General features: G+C 51.6%; 1 protein-coding gene across 4 annotated transcripts in view; it reads right to left on the bottom strand.

Moving 5' to 3' along the window:
- Positions 1 to 18,471, bottom strand: part of SMARCAD1 (SWI/SNF-related, matrix-associated actin-dependent regulator of chromatin, subfamily a, containing DEAD/H box 1) — an 83,140-nt gene that overhangs the window by 15,879 nt on the left and 48,790 nt on the right. For 3 of the 4 annotated variants that reach the window (XM_064148338.1, XM_064148339.1, XM_064148340.1), the window contains exons 10-16: positions 16,276 to 16,478; positions 14,142 to 14,232; positions 10,066 to 10,165; positions 6,776 to 6,835; positions 5,697 to 5,772; positions 2,893 to 3,028; positions 384 to 521 (exon numbers count right to left, since the gene is read on the bottom strand). In XM_064148338.1, coding sequence (XP_064004408.1) covers positions 384 to 521; positions 2,893 to 3,028; positions 5,697 to 5,772; positions 6,776 to 6,835; positions 10,066 to 10,165; positions 14,142 to 14,232; positions 16,276 to 16,478 — 804 coding nt within the window. The remainder of the gene's footprint in view (positions 1 to 383; positions 522 to 2,892; positions 3,029 to 5,696; positions 5,773 to 6,775; positions 6,836 to 10,065; positions 10,166 to 14,141; positions 14,233 to 16,275; positions 16,479 to 18,471) is intronic. The other variant, XM_064148341.1, reaches the window with a different exon arrangement.

Genomic DNA, 18,471 nt, shown 5'->3' with positions numbered 1-18,471 from the left:
TTGGATTGGATCTTAGGAAGCAATTCTTCACTAGGAGGGTGGCAAGACTCTGGAATGGATTGTGCAGGTTGGGGATGTGCTCTCCTTGGGGATGTTGAAGGCTGGGCTGGACAGGGCCTTGAGTAAGCTGGGCTAGTTGCAAGGTGTCACTACCCATGAGACCTTAGAGATCATCTAAGGCAGGGAGGTTGGATTAGATGATCTGTAAGGCCCCTTCCAGGCTTATCTGACTTTCTATATGGCCACAAACACATTACCCATTTCCACAAGGTACCAGTAACAGAAGTCATGCAGCAACGGCAGTGTTCAAAAACCAACCCCACAACCAACAGCAAACCTCACGTCAAAAGCAATTCTGAAGGAGAGAAGGCTCTGACACTCACTGTTTTTGAAGAGAACATCCTTCTGATTTCACTTGTGCTGCTGCTGAACATGTGTGGCATAACAAAATTCAGGAGGGACATCAGCTCCAGCAGATTGTTCTGAACTGGGGTCCCCGTCAGCAGCAGGCGATTCTTGGCCTGTTTATCCCCAGGGGGAAGAGAGCAGTGAGAAATGTTAGTTGAAAATGAGTATTGCCAGGCACAGCACAGCTACAGAGAACTGAAACTGAGCTTAATCTGGATGAAATGGCAGCTATTTAGACTCGGTGTGGACATTTAGATCTCATGGAGTAAGTTTCAGGTTTTGGATCTGTGTGGTGTTGAATCAGTGTTAAGACTGTTCCAGAAGCTTAAAATTGACTCCATTAGGGCTTCTCTCTTTCAAACTCAGCTGATCCAGACCACAAGCTTCATGAAGCTGTAGGAGTAATGTTTCATAGAATCACAGGGTGGCCTGGGGTGGAAGGGACATCCAAAGGTCACTCAGTCCAACACACTCCCTCTGCAGTCTGCAGGGGCATCCTCAGCTAGATCAGGTTGCCCACAGCCCTCTCCAGCCTCACCTTCAATATCTCCAGGGATAGAGCCTCAACCACCTCCCTGGGCAACCTGTTCCAGTGTTCCACCACTTCTTACAGCCCTATCAGAGCAGGTCCTTGAAGGCCACAGTGTTACAGCACAAGTTATGAGAACTGCACTTTTCCAATCTTCTCTACTGTGACATCAAACCACAGAGTTGCTGACACTGGAACTGAGCCACTGTGACCCATGGGATGATGCTGCAGGAGACTCAGTGCATTACTTTGTAACATCTCACAATGCAGAACCCATCCCTAGGACCACACCAACTCTTACATCCACTCACACACTGCAATCTCTGGACTATCTGTCCACTTCAGGGCTGCCCAATTTAAGAGAGACAGGGATCTGCTGGAGAGAGGCCAACAGAGAGCCACAAGGATGAGTGGGGGACTTGAGCATCTCCCCTAAGGAGAGAGCCTGAGAGCCCTGGGGCTGGTTAGTCTGGGGAAGAGAAGGCTGAGAGGAGATAAGAGCAATGCCCATCAGCATCTGAGGGGTGGGTGTCAAGTGGAGGGGGCCAAGCTCTTTGTGGTGGTGCACAGCAATAAGCCAAGCAGTAATGGATGCAAACTGGAATAGAGAAGGTTTCAACTCAACATGAGGAGAAATTTCTCTACAGTGAGGGTGATGGAGCCCTGGAGCAGGCTACCATGGGGGATTGTGGAGTCTCCTTTTCTGGAGACTTTGCCAATCACAGCTGGATTAATTCCTGTGTGGACTACCCTGAGTGATCCTGCCTTGGCAGGGCAGTTAGACTGGATCATAGAGCCAGTCAGGGTTGGAAGGGACCACAAAGATTATCTAATTCCAACCCCCTGCCATGGCCAGGGACACCCTACCCCAGAGCAGGCTGACCACAGCCTCAGCCAGCCTGGCCTGAAACACCTCCAACCATGGGGCCTCAATCACCTCCCTGGGCCTCTCACCACTCTCCTGCTCAACAACTTCCTCCTCACCTCCAGCCTCACTCTCCCCACCTCCAGCTTTGCTCCATTCCCCCCACTCCTGTCACTCAGAGGCTAAAAAGTCCCTCCCCAGCTTTTTTGGAGGCCCCTTCAGATCCTGGAAGGCCACAAGAAGGTCACCTGGGAGCCTCCTCTGCTCCAGCCTGCACAGCCCCAACTCTTTCAGGCTGTGCTCACAGCAGAGCTGCTGCAGCCTCTGAGCATTCTGCTGGTCCTGCTCTGGACACTCTCCAGCATCTCCACAGCCCTCTTGTCCCAGGGGCTCCAGAACTGGATGCAGTACTCCAGGTGGGGTCTCAGCAGAGCACAGCAGAGGGGGAGAATCCCCTCCCTGGCCATGCTGGCCACACTTCTGCTGCTGCAGCCCAGGCTCTGCTTGGCTTTCTGGGCTGCAAGTGCACACTGCTGGCTCCTGTTGAGCTTCTCCTCCACCAGCACCCCCAAGTCCCTCTCCTCAGGGCTGCTCTCCAGCCACTCACTGCCCAGCCTGCATTTGTGCTTGGCATTGCCCCGACCCAGCTGCAGGACCTTGCACTTGGTCTTGTTGCACCTCCTGAGCTTGGCTTGTGCCCACCTCTGCAGCCTGTGCAGCTCCCTCTGGATGGATCCCTGCCCTCCAGCCTGCCTGCTGCACCACACAGCTTGGTGTGGGCAGCAAACCTGCTGAGGCTGCACTCAGTGCCACTGTCCATGGCACCCACAAAGCTGTTGAACAAGACTGGTGCCAGGACTGATCCCTGAGGGACTCTGCTTGTCACTGGCCTCCACTTGGCCACGGAGCCACTGACAGCCACTCTTTGTGCGCTGGGTGATCTCTGGAGGTCCTTTCTAACCTCTAACGCTCTGTGATCAGCTGTGAAGTTCAGCCTCCAGTTTCTGCCAGCCCATAACTACAAAGCAGAGAAGGCAGGAGCTGCAGGCTGTGAGGCAGCAGCAGCAGCAGCAGCACACGGAGGGCTTACATTGATGGTCATGAGGTGCTGGTAGCGCACGGAGCTCATGTTCTTCAGCATGTGGCCCTCGTCGAATATCGCATAGTTGAGCTTCAGCCTGCGAAACAAGCCCCGGTCCTCTGAGCTGCTGATGGCACTGTTGTACCTGCCAGAGAGAGGGATCACAAAGCACACACTGAAGGCAGGCTGTCACCAGCAGATTGAACTCTCTTAAGGGTTATGGAGACTGTCCCCGTCGGGGCACTTCAGCCTGGAGAAGAGAAGGCTTCCAGGAGACTTTGGAGTGGGTGGGGAATGGCTGAGAGCAGCCCTGAGGAACAGGCCCTGGGGGTCTGGGGTGGTGAAAAGCTCAACAGGAGCCTGCAGTGGGAGTGCAGCCCAGACACAACCCTGTGCTGGGCTGCAGCAAGAGCAGTGTGGGCAGCAGGGCAAGGGAGGGGATTCTGCCCCTTGCCTCTGCTCTCCTCAGACCTCCCTGAAGCCCTGGGTGCAGTTCTGGAGCCCCCAGCACAAGAAGGACATGGAAGTGTTGGAGCCAGTGCAGAGGAGGCCACCAAGATGCTGAGAGGGCTGCAGCAGCTCTGCTCTGAGGACAGGCTGAGAGAGTTGGGGCTGTGCAGCCTGGAGAAGAGAAGGCTTCATGGAGACCTTGGAGTGGCCTTGCAGTGTCTGAAGGGGGCTACAGGAGGGCTGGGGAGGGACTATTGACAAGGTCTGGTAATGACAGGAGGAGGAATGGGTTTGAACTGGCAGAGGGGAGATTGAAACTGGATGTTAGGGAAGGGTTCTGTGCAGTGAGGGTGGTGAGACACTGGCACAGGTTGCCCAGGGAGGTTGTGGAGCACAGAAGCACCCAATGTGATCAAAGGTCACATTGGGTGCTTCTGTGCTCCACCACCTCCCTGGAGGTGTTCAAGGCCAGGCTGGATGAGGCCTTGAGCAACCTGTTCTAGTGGGAGGTGTCCCTGCCTATGGCAGGGGGTTGGGACTGGCTGAGCTTTGAGGTCCTTTCCAACCTAACCCATTCTGTGACTAGAGGAGGCTGAGCAAAGCTGCCCAGCAGTGCCAAACAGTGTCATAGTTCCTTTGCTTGTCTCTGTTGGTGTGCTAGTTTGGAAGCAGGCTAGAATGTTTTGGTGAGAAGAACTAGATCCCAGGCTGTGAAAGGGAAACAGTGGTGATGTCTGCTGCACTCACAGGCTTGCTGAGATGTATGGGAACAAGAAATTAAAGCACAGACAACCACTCTCACTGGGGCTGCTGGCTGAGCTGCATCTTACTCTCTAACCTCACCCTCCAGTTTGGACTAATCCACTTTGCCTCCTAACTCCCCTGGCCAAACCTCCATTCTTCCTTGGGACTGGGGTAAGGTTGAGAGGGGTAGGGGGAAGGTGATAGGGTGGTTGGGAGCCCCTCCTGGGGACTCAGGTTTCTGGCAGGGCTGCTGTGTTTCTGTATTACCTTTTTACCTTGTCTACTTCTGTCTGTAACTGCATATACTGTAACTATCTGCTTGTCTATTGTGCTAGCTGTAAATATGAGCTTCATTCAATTCCCAGAGCTGGCTGAGTCTAGTCTGGGTGATTTCTAAAGTGTGGGGGGGCAGAGAACACCCAAACCATCACAGCTGGTTACATAATATATGTCAATAGATACATATTACTTTCATAGAACGGTCTGGTTTGGAAGAGACCTCCAAAGCTCATCCAGTCCAACCCCTTCTGCAGTCAGCAGGGACATCCTCAACCAGATCAGGATGCCCATAGCCCTGTTGAGTCTCACCTTGAAACCCTCCAGGGTTTCCAGCCTCAACCACCTCCCCTGAGCAACCTGCTGCAGTGTTCCATCACCCTCATGGTGCAGAACTTGCTCCTCACATCCAATCTAAATCTGCTCTGCTCTAGTTTGAAGCCATTGCCCTTGTCCTGTCCCTGCAGGCCTTTGTGCACAGTCTCTCTCCATCCCTCTTACAACCCCTCCTCAGGTACTGGCAGGCTGCTGTTAGGTCTCCCTGGAGCCTCCTCTTTCCCAGGCTCAACACCCCCAGCTCCTTCAGTCCATCTCTGTAGACTGTCTTTGTGAATCATAGAATCAAGCAGGTTGGAAGAGAGCTCCAAGCTCAGCCAGCCCAACCTAGCACCCAGACCTGGCCAAGCAACCAGACCATGGCACTAAGTGCCCCAGCCAGGCTTGGCTTCAACACCTCCAGGCACAGTGACTCCACCACCTCCCTGGGCAGCCCATTCCAATGCCAATCACTCTCTCTGCCAGGAACTTCCTCCTAACATCCAACCTAGACCTCCCTGCCACGACTTCACACTGTGTCCTCTTCTTCTGTTGCTGCTTGCCTGGCACAAGAGACCAACCCCACCTGGGAATAACCCCCCTTCAGATAGCTGCAGACAGCAATGAGGTCAGCCCTGAGCCTCCTCTTCTGCAGGCTGCACACCCCCAGCTCCCTCAGCCTCTCCTCACAGGGCTTATAAAGCAGATCACTGCTAGCAAGTAGTTTTACTTGAGCAGCCAATGCTTTCTGTAGTACTCTGCAGAAGCCTGTACAAACCTCACCACGAGCTAATATGCATCTGTTAGCATGCAACTAACAGAGAATATCTGCTGCATCTCTTGCATTGTGTCTATGCAACCATTCCCTGAAAGCAACTATCAGCTCCCTTCCCATCTCACCCAACTGTTTAGAGGTCTTTTCCAACCTGCTTCGTCTGGGATTCTGTCAGCTCCCAACACTGGATTTCCTTGTACCACTAGAGGTCAGCAGGAGCTAATAAACCTCACTTATCCATGATTGCACTTACGTGGTGATAATCACATTGAAATCCACAGCTTTGTTACTGATGTCCACTCTGAGATGTTTTCTGTCTTCTTGGGATCCTACAGAAAGGCAAAACACAGAAGGAGTACAATTAAATGCACTTATGGAAGAACTAAGACAGTACAATACCAAATTGAGAGGCTTGGCTGAGACACCTGCAGGCTGTGTGGCCATGCAGTGGGACTTGGACAGACTGAGAGCTGGGCAGAGAGGAACAGGATGAGGTTCCACAGGGATCCTGCACCTGGGAAAGAACAATGAACTGCACCAAGTACAGGTTAGGAAGTGATCTACTGGAGAGCAGCCTTGTGGAGAGGGACCTGGGAGTGCTGGTGGGCAACAAGTTCTGTGTGAGACAGTAATGTGCCATTGTGGCCTAGAAGGCAAATAGGGTCCTGGGGGGCATTCAGAAGAGTGTGGCCAGTAGATCCAGGGAGGTTCTCCTCCCCCACTACTCTGCCCTAATCTAGAATACTGCAGCCAGTTCTGGGCTCTCCAGTGCAAGAGGGACAGAGACCTACTGGAGAGAGTCCAAGAGAGGGCTGCAAGGGTAATGAAGGTGCTGGAACACTGCATTAGGAGGAAATGCTGAGTGATTTGGGACATTTGGTCTGGGAAAGAGAAGACTGAGAGGGGTTCTAATCAATGCTTATCAATAGCTGAGGACTGGGGGTCAAGAGGGAGTGGATGGGCACAGCCTCTGCTCACCTGTGCCCTGCCACAGGACAAGGGGCAAGGGATGGAAACTGCAGCATAAGAAGCTCCACCTCAAGATGAGGAAGAACTTGTTGAGTGTAAGGGTGAGAGAGCCCTGGCACAGGCTGCCCAGAGAGGTTGTGGAGTCTCCTTGTCTAGAGCCTCTCCAGCCCTGTCTGGATGTGTTCCTGTGTGACCTGTGCTAGTTTCTCTGCTCCTGCTGTGGCAGGGGGCTGGGACTGGAAGCTCTCCAGAGGTCTCTTCCAAACCCTAACATCCAGAAATACAATCAACAGCTCTCTCAAAGCTTCTCAAAGGAATTGATCTTCTCTTAGGCTGGAGTAATTCTTCAATTGGATTCCTCACCATAGTAAAAAAGGACATTCAGTTCAGGACACCACAGGTGCACTTCTCTTATCCAGTTATCTGTAAGAGACCAACAAACAAGTAGTTTAAACTTTATTAGGTGCCACATGAAGCTGAGGCATGTCTCAAATAAAGGCAAACATCTGATTTTAAAGCAAAACTCTTTAAATTCTACTGCAGGTTAATGAAACTTCTTGTCTAAATGCTGGGAAAGTGACAGCATTCAGGGAGATGAAGCAACCTACAGCAGGGCTTTCAGTAACTCTTGCTTAACCATCTCACACTTCCAGCTGCCTCAGAATGCACAGCCTGGGAGCACCTATGAACAAGCCTGGGTTTTCAGCTCTTATGGCTTCCCCAGACAGTTAATTAATTCCTCAGAGAACAAATCATTTGGCAGCACTCACATGCAGGAGTGTTTCAACAGGAGAGAAAGTGCCTCTGGGAGCAGGCGAAGAAGCCTGACAACTTGATCCAGCTCCAGGTGCGCAACCAGCGGAGAAGCCACCGCTGACGTCGCTGTGCCTAGGGGGGAGCTGCCTGACAGGGAACACAAATGCTGACCTCCAAACCACAGGAGGAGGAGGTCCCTGGGAAAAGCCACTTGCCACAGACAGGGGCTGAGGAGATGCCTCCAGAAAGCTGCAGGCTGCGCTCCCGAGGCATCCTGAGCCAACCTGCTACTGCAATCCAGGAGCATCTGTGCTTCACTTGGCCAAAGCAGCTTCGTCCACACCCGTGTGGACATCTCAGGCTTTCAGAAACATGCACTTTAAAGACTTTTTGGAGGCCTTTTCCTGTTTTTTTATCAAAATGGGTTCTAGTGCACTTCAAATACACGCTTGAAAATGGCACTTTCAAAGGGCCAAAAGCTTGGATGGGTGGGCAGAGGCCAATGGGATGAGATTGAACAAGGCCAAGGGCAGGGTTCTGCACTTTGGCCACAACAACCCCAAGCAGCACTACAGGCTGGGGACTGAGTGGCTGGAGAGCAGCCAGGAGGAAAGGGACCTGGGGGTACTGATAGATAGTAACTGAAGCTGAGCCAGCAGTGTGCCCAGGTGGCCAAGAGAGCCAATGGCATCCTGGCCTGCATCAGGAACAGTGTGGCCAGTAGGACAAGGGAGGTTGTTCTGCCCCTGTACTCAGCACTGCTCAGGCCACACCTTGAGTGCTGTGTCCAGTTCTGGGCCCCTCAATTCAAGAGAGATGTTGAGGTGCTGGAACATGTCCAGAGAAGGGCAACAAAGCTGGTGAGGGGCCTGGAGCACAAATCCTATGAGGAGAGGCTGAGGGAGCTGGGGGGGTACAGCCTGCAGAAGAGAAGGCTCAGTGGTGATCTTATTACTGTCTACAACTACCTGAAGGGACATTGTAGCCAGGTGGGGTTGGGCTCTTCTCCCAGGCAACCAGCAATAGAACAAGGGGACACAGTCTCAAGTTGTACCAGGGCAGGTCTAGGCTGGATGTTACAGGAAGTTCTTCACAGAGAGAGTGATTGGCATTGGAATGGGCTGCCCAGGGAGGTGGTGGAGGCACCATCCCTGGAGGTGCTCAAGAAAAGACTGGATGAGGCACTTAGTGCCATGGTCTGGTTGACTGAATAGGGCTGGGTGCTAGGTTGGACTGGTTGAGCTTGGAGGTCTCTTCCAACCTGCTTGATTCTATGATTCTATGATGTACTCATTTGGTAAGAGCCATTTTTGAGGCCCAAGTGAGAGCATTCTATTAAAAGCAGCATTTTCTTCCTAAATGCACCTTGCTGCCTTTTTTCCTTTCTACAATCATTGGACAAATCCAAATCCAACTCCACAAAGAGTCACTTTTTGCTCAAACTCATCAGCTTTGCTGCTGGACTTTATTCCATCACAGTCTCCCTGCTTTTGACTGAGGTCATAAAACACACAACTAAGAGACAGCCACAGCCTCATCAGCTTAGGATTCTCTTCTGCTTTGACATCTGCTTGTGTCCTTGTGGCCAAGAATGCAAATGGGTTCCTGGAGGGTACTAAGAAAAATGTGGCCAGCAGAACCAGGGAGGTTCTCCTCCCACATGACTCTGCCCTAGTGAGGCCTCACCTGGAATATTGCATCCAGTTCTGAGCTTCCCAGTTCAAGAGGGACAGGGATCTGCTGGAGAGAGTCCAAGGGAGGACTGTGAAGATGATTAAGGGGCTGGAACACTGGACTATGAGAAGAGGCTGAGGGACTTGGGGCTTTTTGGTCAGGTGAAGAGGAGACTTAGAGGGGATCTAATCAATGTCTATCAACAGCTGAGGGCTGGGGGTCAGGAAGGAAGGGACAGGGACACAGGACAAGCCACAGCCCTGGCATAGGACAAGAGGCAAGAGATGACCTCATTGCTGCCTACAACTCCCTGAAGGGAGGCTATAGTCAGGTGGGGTTGGGCTCTTGTGCCAGGCAAGCAGCAACAGAAGAAGGGGACACAGTCTCAAGTTGTGGCAGGGCAGGTCTAGGCTGGATGTTAGGAGGAAGTTGTTGTCAGAGAGTGATTGGCATTGGAATGGGCTGCCCATGGAGGTGGTGGAGTTGCTGTGCCTGGTGGTGTTGAAGCCAAGCCTGGCTGGGGCACTTAGTACCATGGTCTGGTTGACTGGATAGGGCTGGGTGCTAGGTTGGACTGGATGAGCTTGGAAGTGTCTTCCAACCTGGCTGATTCTATGTTTCTATCAAACGGCAGCATCAGAAGTTTCACCTCAACATGAGGAAGAACTTGAGTGTAAAGGGCACAGGCTGCCCAGAGAGGTTGTGGAGTGTCCTTCTCTAGAGCCTTTCCAGCCCTGTCTGGATGTGTTCTGTGCAACCTGTGCTAGATTCTCTGGCCCTGCTGTAGCAGTGAGCTTGGACTGGAAGTTCTCCAGAGGTCCTCTTCCAAGCCCTAACATCCTGTGACAGACTCTGAGAAGCAAACTGAAAACAGACAGACACAAAATGCCACAAAGCATCACACTCAGAGCAGCCTGAAGACTAGGAACTTCAGCCAACATTCAGCAAGCAGAAAAGACATTTGCCAAACAAGTTCAAACTGAAACAAGCAGCTTCATTTTTTTTTTCCTTAACACATACAGAGCACACTAAAAAAAAGAAACAAATACATCTACATCAGGTGTAATTAATTCAGAGCAAGCACAGCTTCAGCAGGGTTTGCATTCCACTTCTTCAAGGAGTGGAGTATCACCATCAGAAAACGAAGTTTTCTTTCACAGAGCTATCAAAGTCTGACCATGAGGGGTTTTTAACACCAACTGATGTGGAAACTTGCAACTTACCTAATGTTGAAGCTGGCACAACTATCAAATGGGGACCCTTGTTGCCCTCTTGGTAGAGATAAGATAGAAATGCAATAGCTTGAATAGTTTTGCCTAAGCCCTGAGAGAAAGAGAGATCCATTTAAAGTGTGACAGTGGTTTGCATTCATAATCAAGGATTACAAAGCTGTACAGACAAAAAAACCCCAACCAAAACTGTTCTGTTTCATTGCCTTCCAGAGGAAAAGTCATTCTTATGTACAACTGCAACCAAACTCAACTGTCTCTTTTCAGCTAAATAGGTGACCTTCTTGTGGCCCTTCAGTATCTGAAGGGGGCCTACAAAAAAGCTGGGGAAGGAATTTTGAGGCTGTGAGGGAGTGACAGGACTAGGGGGAATGGAGCAAAGCTGGAGGTGGGGAGAGTGAGGCTGGAGGGGAGGAGGAAGTTGTTGAGCATGAGAGTGGTGAGAGGCTGGAATGGGTTGCCCAGGGAGGTGATTGAGGTCTCATCCCTGGAGATTACAGTATCAGAGTATCATCAGGGTTGGAAGAGACCTCACAGATCATCAAGTCCAACCCTTTAGCACAGAGCTCAAGGCCAGACCATGGCACCAAGTGCCACGTCCAATCCTGCCTTGAACAGCTCCAGGGACGGCGACTCCACCACCTCCCCGGGCAGCCCATTCCAGTGCCCAATGACTCTCTCAGGGAAGAACTTTCTCCTCACCTCCAGCCTCAATTTCCCCTGGTGCAGCCTGAGGCTGTGTCCTCTTGTTCTGGTGCTGGCCACCTGAGAGAAGAGAGCAACCTCCTCCTGGCCACAACCTCCCCTCAGGTAGTTGCAGAGAGCAATAAGGTCTCCCCTGAGCCTCCTCTTCTCCAGGCTAACCAATCCCAGCTCCCTCAGCCTCTCCTCGTAGGGCTCGAGAGGTGTTTGAGGCCAGGCTGGGTGCAGCCTGCTCTGGGTAGGGTGTCCCTGCCCGTGGCAGGAGGGTTGGAACTGGATGGTCCTTGTGGTCCCTTCCAACCCTGACTGATTCTGTGATTCTAAATATTTGAGCACCAGGGGCTCACCTCAGAAAGATTTAGGCTGGAGAGTTGGGCAGGGAGAAATTGAATGCAATTCAACAAGGGCAAGGAGAGAGTCTTGCATGTTGGAAAGAACAACCCCAGGGATCAGCACAGGTTAGAGGCTGACCTGTTGGAGAGCAGTGAAGGGGAGAAGAACCTGAGGGCTCTAGTGGATGGGAGGTTGACCATGAGCCAGCAACGCACTCAAGTGGCCAGGAGGGGCAATGCCATTCTGGGGTGTGTTAAAAGGGCTGTAGTGAGTAGGTTGAAAGAGGTTCTCCTCCCCCTCTACTCTGCCCTGCTGAGGCTGCATCTGGAATATTGTGTCCAGTTTTGGGCCCTTCAGTTCAGGGAGGATGTCAGGGAATTGACTGAGAGAATCCAGCGCAGAGATGCAAAGATGCTGAAGGGAGTGGAACATCTTCCTTAGGAGGAGAGCCTGAGGGAGCTGGGGCTGTGCTGCTTGGAGAGGAGGAGACTGAGAGGTGACCTCATGAATGTTGCTAAAGATGTGCAGGGTGAGTGCCAGGAGGCTGGAGCCAGGCTCTGCTGGGTGATGCCCAGTGACAGGACAGGGGGCAACGGGTGGAAGCTGAGGCATAGCAAACTCCATGGAAACAGGAGGATTTTTTTTCCCATTGAGAGTGTGACAGAGCCCTGGAAGAGGCTGCCCAGGGGAGTTGTGGAGTTTTCTTATCTGGAGATGAATTCAAGACCTGCCTGGATGTGTTCCTTTAGGATCTGGGATAAGTGACCCTGCTCTGGCAGCAGTTCATCCCTCAAATCTACAAAACTTTACTTCCCTGCAACTGTGCTGCAGACAAAGGATTACTTGGAAACAAACTGTTCCCTCCCATCTGAACCAGCAGCACAAAGGATATCCCAGCTCTTCCTGAAGCAGAACACAGAAACCAGATCTCTTTAAGGTACTCCTGTGTTTCCAGCAGTACTCATTCTCCTGACTGGTGTGTCATGGACTTAAAAATGTATCTCATCTACCACAAAACACACACATTAGGTACTCCTTTGAAACACAAAACCCAGAGTGGTTTGAGGTTATGTGGCCTAAGCCATAGCAAAGCAAACCCAAACATTCACTCAGAGCTTGATACAAGCTGAACAGCAGCCAGGATTCAAAGCTACTGACAAGGTATTTAGATGTAGAAGCTCCATCACTGTATGTCAGAGATTCATAGAATCAACCTCCAAGCTCATCCAGCCCAACCTAGCACCCAGCCCTGCCCAACCAACCAGACCATGGCACTAAGTGCCCCAGCCAGGCTTGGCTTCAACACCTCCAGGCACAGCCACTCCACCACCTCCCTGGGCAGCCCATTCCAATGCCAATCACTCTCTCTGACAACAACTTCCTCCTGACATCCAGCCTAGACCTGCCCTGCCACAACTTGAGTCTGTGCTCCCTGCTGGTGTCAGCACCAATCAAAATCTCAAACCTCAAGCTCTTCTCTCTCTCTGCTCTCCTGAGACCCCACCTGGAGTACTGTGCACAGTTCTGCAGTCCCAAACACAAGAAGGATATGGCTGGAGAGCTGTGCCCGAGCCAACTTCATGACATTCAACAATGCCAAGTGTCAGCTCCTGCACCTGGGTAGCTGCAATCCCAAGCACAGCTCCAGGCTGGGTGGGGAATGGCTGAGAGCAGCCCTGAGGAACAGGCCCTGGGGGTCTGGGCTGATGCAAAGCTCAACAGGAGCCTGCAGGGTGAGTGCAGCCCAGACACAACCCTGTGCTGGGCTGCAGCAAGAGCAGTGTGGGCAGCAGGGCAAGGGAGGGGATTCTGCCCCTTGGCTCTGCTCTCCTCACACCCCACCTGCACTCCTGGGGGCAGTTCTGGAGCCCCCAGCACAAGCAGGACATGGAAGTGTTGGAGCCAGTCCAGAGGAGGCCACCAAGATGCTGAGAGGGCTGCAGCAGCTCTGCTCTGAGAAGAGGCTACAAGAGTTGGGGCTGCGCAGCCTGGGGAAGAGAAGGCTTTGAAGAGACCTTGGAGTGGCCTTCCAGGACCTGAAGGGGACTACAGGAGGGCTGGGAGGGACTATTGACAAGGTCTGGTAATGACAGGAGGAGGAGGAATGGGTTTGAACTGGCAGAGGGGAGGTTCAAACTGGATGTTAGGAAGAAGTTGTTTGCAGTGAGGGTGGTGAGACACTGGCACAGGTTGCCCAGGGAGGTTGTGGAGCACAGAAGCACCCAATGTGATCAAAGATCACATTGGGTGCTTCTGTGCTCCACAACCTCCCTGGAGGTGTTCAAGGCCAGGTTGGATGAGGCCTTGAGCGACCTGTTCTAGTGGGAGGTGTCCCTGCCTATGGCAGGGGGGTGGAACTGGATCATCTTTGAGATCTCTTCCAACCTAAACCATTCTCTGATTCTCCCTCACTTCAAAACTTATGGAGAGGGTAACTGCAAGAGATGTTTAAATGTTGGAGGAGTAGAAAAGTTTTCTACCCACTTTAGTTGACTGGATAGGGCTGGGGGATAGGTTGGACTGGATGATCTTTGAGGTCTCTTCCAACCTGATTGATTCTATGATTCTGTAACTCCCTGTTTAGAAACTCAGAGAGGAGTGTAGAAGTTAGGGGCTTACTAAATGCTGGAGATGTAAAATGATCTATATCTAAAGGCTATTAGCTCTTAAAATGATTAAGTTAAGGACAATGCTTCAAAAGACACCATGTGGCTTTTAATTCTCAGTGTCTGTCAAGGTTTAGCCAACATCTGACTTTCAAATTGCAAGCAAGAGCTCAGGAGCTACTAAAGAGCTGGAAAACTGTTCTCCAGGTTACAGTGGCTACAACTAATTACTTACAATCTCCTTGGGGAAATGAAAGAATATAACAAAGTTATCATAGGATGTTAGGGGTTGGAAGGGACCCAAAGTGATCATTGAGTCCAACCCCCCCTGTTGGAGCAGGACAATCCTATCTAACACAGATCACAGAGGAACACATCCAGACACCTGCAAACCTTCAAGGTCTCAGAAAGAATCAGTTTCACACTTACCATTTCATCAGCCAATATACCATTCAATCCATGCTTGTGGAGGAGAGCCAACCAGTTCAAACCAATCTTCTGATAGGGCTTGAGTTCCAAACTGTTGAGAAATCAAGCTGAACTGGTTAGCATCTTTGTTTCCACATGAACTGCAGCTGCACGCTTATGCTAATCACTGAGGGGTAACTTTAATGTTGTTTACATCTTTCTGCACTCTAAATTGAAGGTATGCCCAGGTTGGAGAAGCCCCTCAGGATCACCAAGTCCAAGCATTAACCCTACTCTACAAGCTTCATCCTTAAACCATATCCCCAAGCAACGCATCCAAACGACCTTTAAACACACCTGGGGTTAGGGATTTCACCACTTCCCTGGGCAGCTCATACCAATGCCTGACCACTCTTGCTGGGTAAAAGGTGTTCCTACTATGCAGTCTAAACCTATCCTCCTGCAGCTTAATTCCTTCTTGTTCCATCACTAATCACCTGTGAGAAGAGACCAGCACCAACCTCTTCACAAGGTCCTTTCACAGAGCTGGAGAATGCCATGAGGGCTGTCCTCAGCCTCTTCTGTTTCAAACTGACCATTCCCAGTTCCTTCAGTTGCTCCTCATCAGATTTATTCTCCAGACCCTTCCCCAGCTTCATTGCTCTGCTCTGCACTCACTCCAGCACCTCCACATCTCTCTTGTAATGAGGTGCCCAAAACTGAACACAGCACTCAAGCTGTGGCCTCACCAGAGCAGAGTCCAAGGGCACAATCACCTCCCTGCTCCTGCTGCACACAGCATTTCTAATCCCAGCCAGGGATTTCTTGGGCACTTGGGCACACTGTTGGCTGCTATTCAGCTGCTTAAATCCACCCATGTGGTGAAAAAACACACTGAGAAACACCCCATTAAAAAACCACAGTGAAAAACCACTTCTGCTTAGCCTTAAAATGCAGAAGAAATAATGAAGCAGGACTTAGCAGCTGCAGCACTCAGTTTGCTCTGTTGTACAATTCTCATTATCTATTTGGGAATCCTTATCAATTTAGCTCTCCCTAGCACATCCATAATGCCCCTCACAAAGCACAAAGAGTTCCAGATCATTTTGTGCATCAGAACTTCCCTACTGAGATCTTCAGTCCAGATTTATAAGTTAGCTCAGATTCATTCCCATCTGGCATCTTTAAAATACAAGGAACAGTTTTGTCTGCCTTTTATTTGAGCTAAGTTGCTAAGTCATGATCCCATCAATCTTCTGGAGAAGACGAGGCTCCCAGGTGACCTTCTCGTGGCCTTTCAGGATCTGAAGGGGCCTCCAAAAAAGCTGGGGAGGGACTTTTCAGGATACCAGGCAGTGACAGGACTGGGGGGAATGGAGCAGAGCTGGAGGTGGGGAGAGTCAGGCTGGAGGTGATAAGGAAGTTGTTGAGCATGAGAGTGGTGAGAGGTTGGAATGGGTTGCCCAGGGAGGTGGTTGAGGCCCCATGGCTGAAGGTGTTTCAGGCCAGGCTGGGTGAGGCTGTGGGCAGCCTGCTCTAGGGTAGGGTGTCCCTGGGCATGGCAGGGGGGTTGGAACTGGCTGCTCCTTGTGGTCCCTTCCAACCCTGACTGATTCTATGACTAGGGGGAATGGAGCAAAGCTGGAGGTGGGGAGAGTGAGGCTGGAGGTGAGGAGGAAGTTGTTGAGCATGAGAGTGGTGAGAGGCTGGCATGGGTTGCCCAGGGAGGTGGTTGAGGCCCCATGGCTGGAGGTGTTTCAGGCCAGGCTGGCTGAGGCTGTGGGCAGCCTGCTCTAGGGTAGGGTGTCCCTGGGCATGGCAGGGGGGTTGGAGCTGGCTGCTCCTTGTGCTCCCTTCCAACTCTGCCTGATTCTACGATTCTAAGTTTGGCTGCTACATTCATCAAAAACTGGAACAAGAGAAACATTACATGGAGCACTGTTTACATCACCTTGGTGTTTTAATGTTCCCTTCCTCCTCACCACTTATTCTGATGCCCTTAAAACCACTCAGGTTTCCTCAACGCAGTGAGCAGCTTAAGCCTCACACATCTGCAACTCCACTGCCGGCGAGCACGGTATGGAAAACCCTGTTCTTGAAGCAAACCTTTTTAACCCCCCCACCCTGCTGAGCACAAAGGGAAAGGAAAAGATACCTCTGGTTGAGAATGGAGGGCTGCTCTATGTTCCACCCACACCCTCCATCGGCAGTGATGTTGGTCACTTGTTTTGTCAGCTTATTGGAAATGTCTTCGCACTTATTCATCAGCTTTAGAACCACATCCCTCTCCTTCAGCAGGGTCTTGCAGTTCCACACTATGTCTTCTGACAAGCCAGTAGTCTTAGTCATTTTTGTGAACTGCAAAAGAGGAAGGATGGGGAAAAAAAAAGGAATCATGAGCACTGTTCAAAGGTAGCTAAAGGGCCAGGGTGAAAATCCACAGGGAGCGCAGGCAGCAAGCCACTCGAGCAAGCAGGCAGCTGTGCTTGTTTGAGCCTAGCTGGAATGGTTTGGTGAGAAGAATGAGATGCTAGGCTGTGAGAAGGAAACAATGCTGATGGCACTCATAGACTTGCTGAGATGGGTAAGAACAAGAACAAAAACAGAGCCAATGGCATCCTGGACTGCATCAGGAACAGTGTGGCCAGTAGGACAAGGGAGGTTATTCTGCCCCTGTACTCAGCACTGGTCAGGCCACACCTTGAGTGCTGTGTCCAGTTCTGGGCCCCTCAATTCAAGAAGGATGTTGAGGTGCTGGAACAGGTCCAGAGAAGGGCAACAAAGCTGGTGAGGGGCCTGGAGCACAAATCCTATGAGGAGAGGTTGAGGGAGCTGGGCCTGTTTAGCCTGGAGAAGAGGAGGCTCAGGGGTGATCTTATTACTGTCTACAACTACCTGAAGGGGCATTGTAGCCAGGTGGGGTTGGCCTCTTCTCCCAGGTAACCAGCAATAGAACAAGGGGACACAGTCTCAAGTTGTGCCAGGGTAGGTCTAGGCTGGATGTTAGGAAGAAGTTCTTCACAGAGAGTGATTGGCATTGGAATGGGCTGCCCAGGGAGGTGGTGGAGGCACCGTCCCTGGGGGTCTTCAAGAAAAGCCTGGATGAGGCACTTAGTGCCGTGGTCTGGTTGATTGGATAGGGCTGGGTGCTAGGTTGGACTGGGTGATCTTGGAGGTCTCTTCCAACCTGGTTGATTCTATGATTCTATGACAGAGTTGCTCTCTGTTTGGGCTGCATGAGCTTCCCTCTCTCTCTAACCTGCTGCCTATGTGACTAATCCATCTGCTTCCTAACGCCCCTGGCCAACCCTCCAACCTACCTTGAGAGTAAGGCAAAGTCTTGGGTGAGGTAGAGGAGTGGGAGGAAGGTTGCAGGGTGGTTGGGAACCCCTCCTAGGGACTCTGGTTTCTGGCAGGGCTGTTGTGTTTCTGCATTACCTCTAACTTGTCTATTACTATCTACACCTGAAACTGTTGTAACTCTCTGCTTATACCTTGTGCTAAGCTGAGAATATAAAGCTTCATTCCATTTCACAGTCTCACAGTATCAGCAAGGTTGGAAGAGACTTCACAGATCATCAAGTCCAACCCTTTAGCACAGAGCTCAAGGCCAGACCATGGCACCAAGTGCCACGTCCAGTCCTGCCTTGAACAGCCCCAGGGACGGCGACTCCACCACCTCCCCGGGCAGCCCATTCCAGTGTCCAATGACTCTCTCAGGGAAGAACTTTCTCCTCACCTCCAGCCTAAATCTCCCCTGGCACAGCCTGAGGCTGTGTCCTCTTGTTCTGGTGCTGGCCACCTGAGAGAAGAGAGCAACCTCCTCCTGGCCACAACCTCCCCTCAGGTAGCTGCAGACAGCAATAAGGTCTGCCCTGAGCCTCCTCTTCTCCAGGCTAACCAATCCCAGCTCCCTCAGCCTCTCCTCGTAGGGCTGTGCTCAAGACCTCTCCCCAGCCTCGTTGCCCTTCTCTGGACACGCTCAAGCATCTCAATGTCCCTCCTAAACTGGGGGGCCCAGAACTGAACACAGCACTCAAGGTGTGGTCTAAGCAGTGCAGAGTACAGGGGCAGAATGACCTCCCTGCTCCTGCTGGCCACACCATTCCTGATGCAGGCCAGGATGCCACTGGCTCTCTTGGCCACCTGGGCACACTGCTGGCTCATGTTCAGGTAGGTATCAATCAGCACCCCCAGATCCCTCTCTGTCTGTCTGCTCTCAGCCACTCCGACCCCAGCCTGTATCTCTGCATGGGGTTGTTGTGGCCAAAGTGCAGCACCAGCACTTGGAGCTATTGAACACCATCCCCTTGGACTCTGCCCATCTGTGCAGGCGGTCAAGGTCCTGCTG

Source organism: Pogoniulus pusillus, chromosome 9, assembly GCF_015220805.1.
Source record: "Pogoniulus pusillus isolate bPogPus1 chromosome 9, bPogPus1.pri, whole genome shotgun sequence".
Lineage (NCBI taxonomy): Eukaryota > Metazoa > Chordata > Aves > Piciformes > Lybiidae > Pogoniulus > Pogoniulus pusillus.
Note: the sequence above shows the minus strand (reverse complement) of the source record. Positions and strands in the feature narration are given on the sequence as shown.